The 12,235-nt window shown below is 41.2% G+C and overlaps 1 protein-coding gene across 1 annotated transcript; it reads left to right on the top strand.

Annotated features, from left to right (window-relative positions):
* The first annotated feature begins 619 nt into the window (after positions 1-619).
* On the top strand, positions 620-12,001 carry LOC120548003. The gene is made up of 3 exons (XM_039783879.1): positions 620-690; positions 11,022-11,058; positions 11,191-12,001. Exon 3 carries the CDS (start codon positions 11,216-11,218, stop codon positions 11,966-11,968), a length of 753 nt encoding a protein of 250 aa, XP_039639813.1. The 5' UTR covers positions 620-690; positions 11,022-11,058; positions 11,191-11,215; the 3' UTR covers positions 11,969-12,001.
* The last annotated feature ends 234 nt before the right edge of the window (positions 12,002-12,235 follow it).

Genomic DNA, 12,235 nt, shown 5'->3' with positions numbered 1-12,235 from the left:
AGACTCAAAACGTTTCGGCAGTGCTCTTTCATCTGCACTTTTCTCTTCTTTTTTTATGTGGCAGAATATCCCTTTAAATCAGGTTTTGCTCAGGTTTTCCACTAGGCTGGTTAATGTGTGAAAGCCTTGTGCGTTTTTCTTGTGTTTGTTTGTTTGTGCGTGTTGGTTTGTTGCCTGCTAATGTGTGAAAACCACTTGTTTTCTTTAGCCGTAACCCCTTGCTGAGCACAGGTCAAAAAGGACAAACACCCACACCCACACCCACACTCACACTCTCACACTCATCTGTTTTTCCTGCATCTCTTCTCTCAGCAGGACTCCTCTCTTCATCCATCTCCTGTCATTATCTTATCCCTTACCGATGACTGAGTGGAGCATGCCTGCATGTGTGTGTGAGAGAGTGATAAAGAAAATGAAAGAGTTAACACAGACACTGTGATATCTCTCTCTCTATTCATGTCCATCAGAGCTGTGTGTTCTCCTTTACACCGTCTGCTTCTATTAACATGATAGTCACTTCATCAACACTTAGTTTATAGTATATTTATGCCTTTTCTTCTCATCAAGGCTGTTTGTTTTCCAGGCAGTGGGTAAAGTTGCAATTCTCTATCCTCAGGGCTTCCCAGTGCAACCAAAGCCTTCTCCTGCCAGCCACTAAGCGACTGCACTGGAGCGTTGCCTTGCTCAAAGGTACTTAAAGGGTAATTGTTCACTTTACCCACTCACATTTTCCCAGCCGGGCCCGGGAGTCTAATATTAATGGCCAAGCAGACTAAACTTTTGCTCCTGCTAAAAGTAAAAGATAAGGAATGGAATCTTTCTTTAAATCTGCAATTTGTTTATGGTCTTGGTAAGAAGTGTAGCAGACACTTGTCTCTTTGGTCTAAAGTTCAATTCAAACAGTAGTACACATATTTACACAATTCCTTTACACAAAAAACAATGCAAAAGAACAATTATGAGAATGTTAGAAAGGGTTTCAATACACACAGATTAGTAGCAATGGCATGTCCATCACCATAAGGGCACATTTATCAGTTTACAGAAGGTAAAGTGACCATTTCTTGTACTGTGTAGTGTTAATTTCGTCAGACGAGACGAGACTAAATATGTTGGTCAACGACCTTTTTTTCCATGACTAAGACGAGACGATGACGAGACTGCGCCAATGTCCAAAAACATTAAATACTACACTTGGCAGCAGGTAACGTTAGCCTACCGTTAGCTAGCAGTTGGATTTAACACTGTTACAATGCTGACAGCTAAACGGTGTAAAGGTTTGTCTCTATTTCCAGCACGAGACGTACGACAGTCTGCAGCTGCCGTTGTCTGAAAAACAACACATGTTGCGTTCACTTGAAATACGCCTCGCCAGTTTCGTGCTGCATTTATTTTATTGTAAAATATCCTTTCCTCATGCAGTGGTTGTTTTTGTCGTTTACTGGTGAAATAAGGAAGAGGCTCAATATTTATATAACTTTATAGCATTTATTTATTTTTATAACTATTTGACTGAAATGGTTATCAGAAATAATTTATTTAAAAAAAGACTAAAATGTTTTGACTAAAACTTGACTAAGATACCTTGAGTTCTCTTTTGACTAAAACTAGACTGAAATGACAAGACTTTTAGTCGACTAAAACTTGACTTAACAAATATTTTTGGCACAAGACTAAGACTAAGACCAAATTAAAAATCTGTGACAAAATGAACACTAGTACTGTGGCTGTTCACAATTCTAATGGCTTCTTAAGACTAGACTTCTTTTCATGTGTCTTACATACAGGCGAGCTAAAACACATCCCCCTATGGCAGCAGCTAAAAGTTGTCATACTGTAGAGGGCATGAGTTCTGCTTTAGTGTTTTAGCCAATAATTGTAGAGTCGACATTCCAGAACACCTTGCAGTTACTTTTTGTCCTTTTGACAAGAGGATGTAAACCAGCGTTTGAATGCAAAAGTTAAAAGAAAAGTTTATTTAGTGTGTCTTTTTTAACAGGGCTGGTATAGTATTCTCCAATAACATTAAATGTTCATGACTAAATATGTAATATCAAAGTTAAAAATAATCTTTAGGTATTATTTATTAAGGCGTTAACATTCAAAAACCTTGATTTTGATCAGATTTAATTGACAGATTTAATTCCAAACAAACCATCAACTGTCCGCAAAACGCTCATATTTTGTGGACTAAATTTAACCGTAATGGCCGCCGAAACGACCGGCAGCTCGCTGTGCTTTGTACACGGCTCAAAGTCCCCTATCTTCGAGTAACTGGACCACCAACTACCGCTGATACAACGGAGGTCTGTAGCTGGCGTCACGGACCAGCCGGTGTCATGTGACCAGCCGGCGGTCTCCTAATTTCGTATGATATCATACGTTTTGGTGTGCATACATTTTCGTACAATATCATACGAACCCGTTTACGAGAATGCGTTGTACATTCTAATGCAGATTTTGCTAAAACCTACAGAAATGCAGATATCTATCATGTGGAATGACACAAACTGGGCTAACTTTGGCAGAAAATAGCGTGTTCATGTAGGATCCCGTCACTTCTAGTTGGAAGCTGTTTGAGAACATTGATTTTCAGGGCTTTTAAGCATCTCGGTGTCATACCGAGCTGTGATCCCGTGCTTTATGATTGCAGTCTTGCAGCAGGGGGTAAACCGCTGCCTGTTAGAGATTCCTCCCTCAGCAAATCCATGTTTTGTGCCATGTGTTGTGCACCACAAGCGAGGTCATGCAGGCCACTCTGTCTGTTCGTTTTATTTTCATTGCTGTTCCCACATCATGAGTTCCAATTATGATTACTCACAGCACGGCTCAGTGTGGGCATCCTAACCACTTTACAGGAAGTGTGAAACAGAAGAGAAAGGAAGTGGAAATGGATGTTCTCACGTAGTAGATCATCGCCAGCAGTAAATAATTGCACGATGAAAAAGAAAAGAAAAAGCCAAAAGAAAAAAAGTCGGTGGTGTTGCAGATCTGATCTTCTAAGGAAACTAGAAATTAAACAAACGTGACGTCACGCTAACACAAAAATCACTTCTGGGCAGACAAATGGCCGTTGATGTGATTTGCAGTGATATGTGAAATTCAGCAAATTGTTTATTTCTGTTGTCAGCCCAAACCGTAACGTTGAAAGATATATAGTTAAACACGGTGGTCCTACCTATCTTATGTTTCTGCTGTGCTTATTTCATATACTGTGTTGCTTTGCTAACGTCTTTAATAAACCAAATCTAGCGTTACTGCGAACCGCAGTATCTCACCATTATTCGGACTGACCGCTAGTTTGGGTGGTTTCATCTTCTTTAGTCTGTGGCTCAACAGGTAAATTAGCTCTCCAACCTAACGTTAGTGAAAGTGAGATAGGAAAGCATCAAACATGCATTTTAGATGAATGTGGTGAGAGTAGATCCAGTTGTTCCTTGTCCTCGTTTGCTCAGCGCCGTTAAATTGTTTGTAGTGGACTCAAGGATTTTGACCCTGAAGTAATTATTAACAGACATTGTGATTGGGTCTATACAGTAGATTTGTATTGAGAAGATACTCTATGTATCTACTAGGGCTGCACAATATGTCGTTTTTTTTTGTTTTTTTTAATCGTCCTTGCCATATGAATCTGCGCAGCGAACACATTGTGAAAGGCTGCGACATATCGCGAAAGACACTTTGTTGTATTTAAGCAGAATAATGAAAGCAGCAGAAATGCAGAACTGAGCACACTTTAATATCTGTTTATTTCCAGCAAGTATTATCATTATCGCGATATTCAACGACGTTATTGCAAGTCGCATATTTTCCCCATATCGTGCAGCCCTAGTATCTACTCTAAATACATAACTCGCGATCACTACAAACTTGTGCGTGGGGCAAACTCTGCGTGTGCGTATACAGTAACCCTGTGGATCCGACCCTGTGGTTTAGTTTATTCTTTAATTAGAGAATTGTGTTTTTTTTTTATCCAGAAGGGCTTCTGTGTGGGATGCCATGGCAACACATAAATAATGAGGTGATGAATCAGACGGACACTCTGAGGTTCACAGCTTGAGCAACTAACGGCAAGACACCACCAAATTGACACACACACACACACACGAGCATAAATATAATTATTAAGAACAACAAACAGCAAGACATATCAGGGTCAAAATCAACATTCACTCTCGGAAGGGCAGGAGAGAGACAGAGTGAGGAAGAGAAAAAGACCGAGGCAGAAATATAAGAAAAACAGACTAGGAGGGGTAAAATTAAAGCTGCCCAGTGCTTAAATACATATCGATAATTTTGTTTAAAGGATCGGAATATCATGGATGCGACACTGTTTTTGCATTTGCATATGTGTCTGTGTGTGTGTGTGCACGATTGTGTATGTGCTTGTATGCAATGTGTGTTGTAATTTTAATAGATGTATAATTCAGTGGAGGTAGGTTGTTCGTGTGACTCATGACCATAATCAATCACCACAGCTGCATCCAGGGGAATGATTGCAGGATTAATTTGAATATGTGAATATAACCGAATGTCTTTCAAGTCAGCAAAGAGACAAAGAAGGGGTGGGAGAGGTCTCCTCTAAAAGATTGGTTGCATTTGTTCATGGATCAGAACCCGTATTATGTTAAAGAATAAGAGATGATTGGTGTTGCTCAGATCGTCGACAGCGAATTACATTATTTTTCAGACAGAGAGGTGATTTTTCTCAACGGCTCTTAAACCAGAAAGACTATTTGTAATTGAAGTTTAAAGTCTTTATCATATGCACAACAATTACAGAAAAGCAGTTGCCTGTGATGCAAATCAGAGTTATCTGGCTCCCTCCAACAATCCTTATACATATATGTTAGGGGTGGGGGGAAAAAATCAATACAGCAAGGTAATCACGATATTTTCCGTGGCAATACTGTAATCGATACACAGACGCCAAGTATCGATCTATTATTATATATGTGTCGGTCAGTTTGTCTGCTCGACAATCCCCATTTTGCAGCAATAAAATTGAAGTGAGATGAACCAACAGAGAAATGTATCTTTTTAGATAAAACAGATGTTTACATAGTTTCCTTTTGGGGACATCATTTAAAACTGGGAAAAATTTGAAGTTGGAAAAAAGGTAGTAAATTGCAAATGTTTTAATGTTTAAAATCGCAATGATATCGTATCGTGATGACATCGTATTGTGAGGCCTCTGGTGATTCCCACTCCTAATATATGTGTAAAAAGAATCAAAGTTAAAAATGAGAATCTAATACATAAAATAGTGCAGAAGTTTAATAAATATATATGTAAGGTAGAAAGCTCTTGAGGCAGACAGCTGTACAGCAATTGCAAAATGAATAAAGTGTAATGTAAACAGTAATGTAGATTTATGCATATACCCAGCACATTGAGGGTTATGTTAAGGACAAGATGCTTCTGTTTGCACAGTGTATTTAAGTCAACTGTTCCTAGTTCCAATAAGGCAGCTCCCAATGGAGCACAGTTAATTGCCACTTTAGATGACTCAAATGAGAGTGCAAATTAGATGAAACTGTTCAGCTGACCTCAACTTCAATGAATTTTTGAGGGTCAGTAATCCAAGCTGACGGCATTATGTTAACAGCTTTGAAGAATCTATTAGGTCCCTCGTGGATTCCAGATTTGTCTTCAGGTGATCAGTAACCTATTATGGATTTGCTTTTAATAACAGAGTTTCAACCATGTGCATATTGTTTCTACTCACTTAAGTGGATTGGTGCATTCCCTTTGGGTGACAATTAGCTCACAACAGGCGCTTGTATTCCGAGCTCAGGGGACAATTAGCGAGCAGCGAGTTAGCGATTTGTCATGTTTGCAACACAACAGCACAACACAACCACCCACTGTGGAATTGGTTGAGTTATGAAGCTGCCATGTAGATCCTCATGAGCAGGCACACACTCTATGTCCCTCTCTTTTTCTGACACGCACACAAATAAGTATATGAATAAAAATGGCTAAGTCGGGTGCACGCGCCGGCTACAGGCCACTGATCAGATGACAAGCCAATTCAAAATCATTAGAGCGCTCCTCTGTGCAAAAGTCCAGACCCTCAAGATTGCTTTATTAAATATAAATAGAGAAAGACGTGGGTTGTAGAAATGTGTCAGCTATTTCTATTATTGTATTCCATTAAAATGCATCTTTTTGTCTATTTTCTGTAAGACAGAATATTCCAGCAAAGTGTCAAACTGATTAGCGTTCATTCCTCTCTCTGCAGCCAATGACTGTGAGAAAATGTCAGACTGCCACTGCCGAGGTAAAGTGCCAGAATTGCATGGGTGTCAATTGGAAAATTGAATCCGAAAGTTGATGTCGTTTTCAAGTCTCATGAGGTGTGAGAGAGGTTGTGAAAACATGATGCACATTTACCTAAAGTCAGCGTTTGTCTGATATGCTTTTTTTTTTTTTTTACACGTGTTACTCAAACCACGGCTGTCTGCTTCACAAGCACAGCATGTGTATATGGTGACAGATGGCTAAAGAAATTACCACAGTAAAGTTGTACAATTTACTTTACTAAGGCCCAGTCATCTGGAATGTAGTCTGGATCAACGGAAGTACATTTCCAGGATAAATCCTGACATCTGGAACGTGGATGACGCGCCAGAGGTCCCTCCCCTTCCGCTCTCTGTGAGTTGCTGTTCTCGAAATCCCCTCGCTACGGAAAGCAACAACAAACTTCAAGCTAGCAAGCTACACGCTGAAAATGACATGTTTTGAAGAACATTTTGATCGTGCAGTAAGGCAGACCTGATTGGTTCTTTCAGGGAGTGATTGTAAAGATTTACAAAGAATTTGTTTACGGCATTTCCTCTCTAACCGGGACGTTTTGGAACCGATATGAGAGGATTGCTGTGGACGGAGTACACACGGCGATACACTGGTAAGAGAAAATTACTTTTAACCATGTATCAGCTAAATGAAATAGCTCACATTACTGTATTGTATAAACCGTTAACTTCATTTTTTTAATATTGTATGTGGCGTTTTCTTTTGCGAATGTTCCACCAAAACAAGTTCCTTCCCCAGATTTTTTTGCAGAGCCACCGTCGCTGCGTCCGGAAATGATTGTGACTGGTTTAAGGAAATGCAAACAACCTATTCTATCTTGTCTGGCTACAGCAACATGTATGTGTGGTGTAGCCAGACCTTATTCCACAGCGCTCTGGAGATAGGTCTGGCAATGCGAGACTATCTAGAATTTAACAGTGGGATTCAGTTACCCTTTCAGGCAGGGACGTGCACAGACATTTTGGGCGGCAGGGGCTAAATGCAAATTTAAGCAAAACCTTAAATATATTAACACAACTCTGACTACCTTACCAATTTATCTAAATTCCCTTATGCAATTGTTTAATAGATTTAATAAATACTCAACAAAAATAATCCCTTCACACAGATACTTTTTAGTATTCACCAGGTTAATCACAAACAGCAAAGGAAACTCTGCCACAATGTGCATGTTATCTATGCTACTAGCTTCAAGTATATATTAAAGGGGTGATAGAATGATTATATAGGGTATTTCACATTGTTCCTTATGGTTTCCTAATGGGGTATGTAACATTGGTTGGGCTGAAAATGGCCTGGTTGATATTTTACTGGCCCTTATGCATCCCTGTGTTTTGGCCCTATTTGTAACAAGAGCTTTTCTTCCAAATATGGTATGGTCATGAATATTTAGATGAGCTGCGCTGATGGATTGGGCGACTGCGATTGCACGCGCAGACATTAGAGACGCGCTGATTGGTTGAGCGAATCCCCAATACACATACATTAGAGAAGCGACAGAATCTCATATTCTAGACACTGCAATGTTTCATTACCAAATTCACTTCTGAGACTTTTTTAAGCGAGAAATCAACTATATAAAGCTGAAATATGGGCCGTTTTACAAAAATTGATGGCTAATTGCAAATTTGGTAAGACGTGTCGGACTTTAGGAGCTCCACACAGTCTGATGAGAAAGCGGCAGCCTGCTGGGCTCCATACCCAGCGCAAAGTCACCCTTTGTGGATACTGCATACGGGGCTCCGCGGCCAGCTGCCGGCATAACACAAATATATTTACGGTTTGAATTTCGTCACACCATTTATATAACATCATTCCCCAATGTCTTATAAAGCTAACCGTTGTGTCCGATTTGATTTTAAGGCATTTTTACGGAAGCGAGGCATCTTTGTAGGACGAGCAGCTGCTTGCTATATGTCCCATTCATTACAATGGGGAAATACCGCAGCTAGCTAGCTACACTGTCGCCATAACTAAATTATATTTACAGTTTGAATTTCGTCAAGCCACTTATACAACATCATTCCCCAATGTCTTATAAAGCTAACCGTTGTGTCCGATTTGATTTTAAGGCATTTTTATGAACGCAAGGCGTCTTTGTAGGTGGAGCAGCTGCTTGCTATATGTCCCATTCATTACAATGGGGAAATACCGCAGCTTGCTCACTTTCGCATAACTAAAGTATATTTACAGTTTGAATTTCGTCACGGCATGAATATTACAGGTTACTCAAGGTCTTACAAAGCTTAGCTAACACTTGTCCGATTTCGGATTTCAATTGAATGATGATGACCATATGTAGGCTATTCATTTGAGCCAGAGCAGGCGACAACGTTACGGATGAAGAGAAAGAGAGAGAGAGCGGCAGCGGGCAGAGGAGGGTCTGCTTCAGCCTCCTCTGCCCGCTGCCTCTCGCTCTCCAGCAGCGGCTGAAGGGCCGCGAGGCTCAGGGTATTGGTAGTGCTCCCGTGGGTGCTGTGCTGTGGCTTATCACGGTCGACTGTGCCGGTCATCATCAGACAAACATGCAACTCCACTTCCTCGTCTTTCAAGACAAGCTTTTGTTGTTCGCTTCGGCATGTTTTGGTTTTGCGCTACTAAGGAGAGAAGTAGAAGGAAGGTTCTACGCAGGCGGTGCCTTGGTGGTGTTGTGTGGCAGTGCCACCTAGTCACCTGGAGTGCATACTACTTCGAATTTCACACACTTTTGCGTCACCATATGCACGCAGATTTCTCCTCCATAACGCTCGTCTAAACGCAGAATAAAAAGTGATAACGCAACGCCACTTTTGCGTTTTCTCTTCAGATCGTTTCCGTGTAAACATAGCCTTAGTGTCTTCCTCTGCCGAACAATTAAAGGTACTCTAAGTGATGTCACGCGTTTTTTAGGCTACAATTTTTTGTCACATACAGCAAACATCTCCTCACTATCCGCGAGTTGCCGGTCCCCTAAACACACTGTAAAAAAAAAAAGGCGGTCTCTGTAAACAGCCTAGGGTCCACACACTACAACAAAAACAAAGTGGTCCATGCAAACATACACAAACCATGTTCCAGTGTTCAGCCAATAACGGACAAGAAAGATTTGGGGGGTTAGGTGCGCTGAAGCACAGAAGGGAGGGGACGGGATGAGGAGGAGGGAGGAGCGAGCTAGTCTTCGTTTTGTTTGAAAATACTTTGAACGTCAACAAGAAGTAACGTCACCCAAGATCGCTTAGAGCCCCTTTAAGTAACTTCACTCTCACTGTTTGGCTTTGTGTGTGTGTGTGTGTGTCTGTCTCACTCTCTCTTTCTCTCTCTCTCTCACTCTCTCTCTCTCTCTCTCTCTCTCTCTCTCTCTCTCTCTCTCTCTCCCGTGCCTCCCACTCCCTCCCCGTTTTACTGTCTCCCTCTGTCCAAACATTTAGTAGCCCTTGAATCTCGCTCTTTCTATGTTTGGCTTTATCTCCATCGTTCTCTGGCTGGTGATGGATGGCTCAGGGTGAGGGCCTGCGACTTCAGCTGGATAGAAAACAACTGGCTTCACTCTTTCTCTCAAACACAGACAGACACAGACACACGGACGGATTGGCCCTTGGGTGGTCCTGTGTGTGTGTGTGTGTGTGTGTGTGTGTGTGTGTGTGTGTGTGTGTGTGTGTCTGTGTGTGTGTGTGTGTGGTCAGGCTAGTTATCTGAATGATTGACAGCTGGCATCCAGCTGCCTTACAGTAGATATAAACCACAGACGGAGACAGGGAGCCACACAGACTACTTACTTACTGGCACACCCAACTGTGTTAAGCATCCTGTGTGAGTAACATTAAACATTGTAAGTCGGGACATTGTAGTGCTCCATTTTAAGGAAAATTGAGGGAAGTTGAACTGCAAAATTTATTTTGATAAGATCATTGTGGAACTCTATTCTCTGAAACTTAAAAGGTTCAAATATAAGTAGTGTGACCGTGGTTACTGTCATTTTTAATGAAACCAGCCTTTTTCTGTAATCAATTCCAAAAGGATAAGATTGACTTAATAACAGTTATATTCAGAGTCCTTCTCTTTGTGTGTCTGGCCTCCGTGTGTGTGTGTGTTTGTCTCTGTGTGTGTGTGTGTGTGTGTGTGTGTGTCTGTCTAGGGAGGCGTCAGGTGATTGCAATCAGTGCATACTGTACATTCAGTCAATGCGTTCTATGTCCATGGTCATCATTATGCTGCCTATGTAACCAGGCCATTGGAAGTTCAAGATTGAAGTGTGAAATAGACACGCGCGTGTGCGCGCACACACACACACACACACACACACACACACACACACACACACACACACACACACACACACACACACACACACACACACACACACCTGCTGCAGATACACTCTATGGAATCAATTTAGTCTGACTGCCACTTCTTATAACACATCAGAGCTTTGAGCTGATTGAATCTACAGCAGAACTCTGATCAGCGATTCTTTAAATTCTATTCACATACAAACCCTTCATGCACCCCGATGACTTATGGTACATCTGAAAAAGGCATTATATTTCTGCACAAAGTTAATGTTCTCCATTCTGTATATTGTGTTTGTATTGGCAAGGAAAACCAATATTTTCTTCCACATAGACATACAAGTGTTTTATTATCTGGAGACTAAGTCAAAAAACACTATTTGTTTTATAAAATCTTAAATTATACTGTTAAAATTGGAATTTCACTTTTCTTAGGTCCCCAAAGGCCCATTTTGGACGACAACAATGCCAGGTCATTTAAATACAACTGCACATGCTTTAAAAAACTGTTCCTTTGGATATGGCACATCAATACTCTCCTGAAATCCTTTTTTCAGGAATTGACTTTTAAATTAAAGTTGTTTGCAAATGTGCTCACTATAAGCTTCCTCATCGCCATCGACTGGACAATGAAAATGTCAGTGGATGGTCAAAGGACAGGACTACAGTGGAACCCTTCTGAGCAACTGGAAGATCTCGATCTCGCTGATGACCTGCCTCTGATCTCAGGAACACATACACACATCCAACGCAAGGCCACCAGATCACATGAACACAGTCAACAGATAGGCCTCAGGAGAAACGTTGGGAAGACCAAGGTCATGAGGCTCAACACCAAAACCCACCAACCTATCACAATCGAGGAGCAATCCCTGGAAGATGTGGTCAAGTTTATATATCTGGGAAGCAACATCAGCACAGGTGGAGGAGCTGATAAAGATGTTGAGTTGTGCATCAGCAAAGCAAGACATGCCTTTAAAACACACCGACCTGTATGGCTCTCTTCCCAGCTCTCTAGAAACACCAAAATCAGAATCTTCAATACAAATGTAAAATCTGTCCTTCTATATGGCTGTGAAACCTGGAAAACCACCAAATCAATAATCCATAAACTACAAGTGTTCATAAGCAACTGTCTAAGATACATACTGAGGATTTGGTGGCCCAACAAGATATCAAATGTAGACCTGTGGAGACGCATGAACAAGGAGCAAATCCACATTGAAATCAAATCCAGAAAGTGGGGATGGCTCGGTCACACACTTAGGAGGGATCCGAGGAACATAGCAAGACAAGCTCTGGACTATAATCCCCAAGGCAAGAGGAAGCCACGGAGACCTAAATCCAACTGGAGGCGGTCCACGCTTGATGAACTATCCTAGACGGGGACCTCCTGGCAAGAAGTCAAGACCTTGCAGAGGAGAGTGAGGTGGAGATCCATGGTGGTCGCCCTATGCTCCCAAGGGAGCCAAGAGGACTAAGTAAGTAAGTAATTCACTATAAGCATTCTGTGACATGGCAATGCATTAAAAATGCTTCCTCGTGGATTCTAACAAAAACATAATTCATGTGATGTATGTTTCTCTCCAAATGTATTGGCTGTTCCAAATTTGTAGTATCAACAATGTTTTAAAGCTTTAGTGTGTAAC

This window comes from Perca fluviatilis, chromosome 19, assembly GCF_010015445.1.
Source record: "Perca fluviatilis chromosome 19, GENO_Pfluv_1.0, whole genome shotgun sequence".
Lineage (NCBI taxonomy): Eukaryota > Metazoa > Chordata > Actinopteri > Perciformes > Percidae > Perca > Perca fluviatilis.
The sequence above is the reverse complement of the archived record's forward strand: the minus strand, read 5'-3'. Positions and strand labels throughout refer to the sequence as shown.

Excerpts from the sequence above, each read along its gene's own strand:
- LOC120548003 (XM_039783879.1), top strand. The coding sequence starts at position 11,216 with ATGAAAATGTCAGTGGATGGTCAAAGGACAGGACTACAGTGGAACCCT.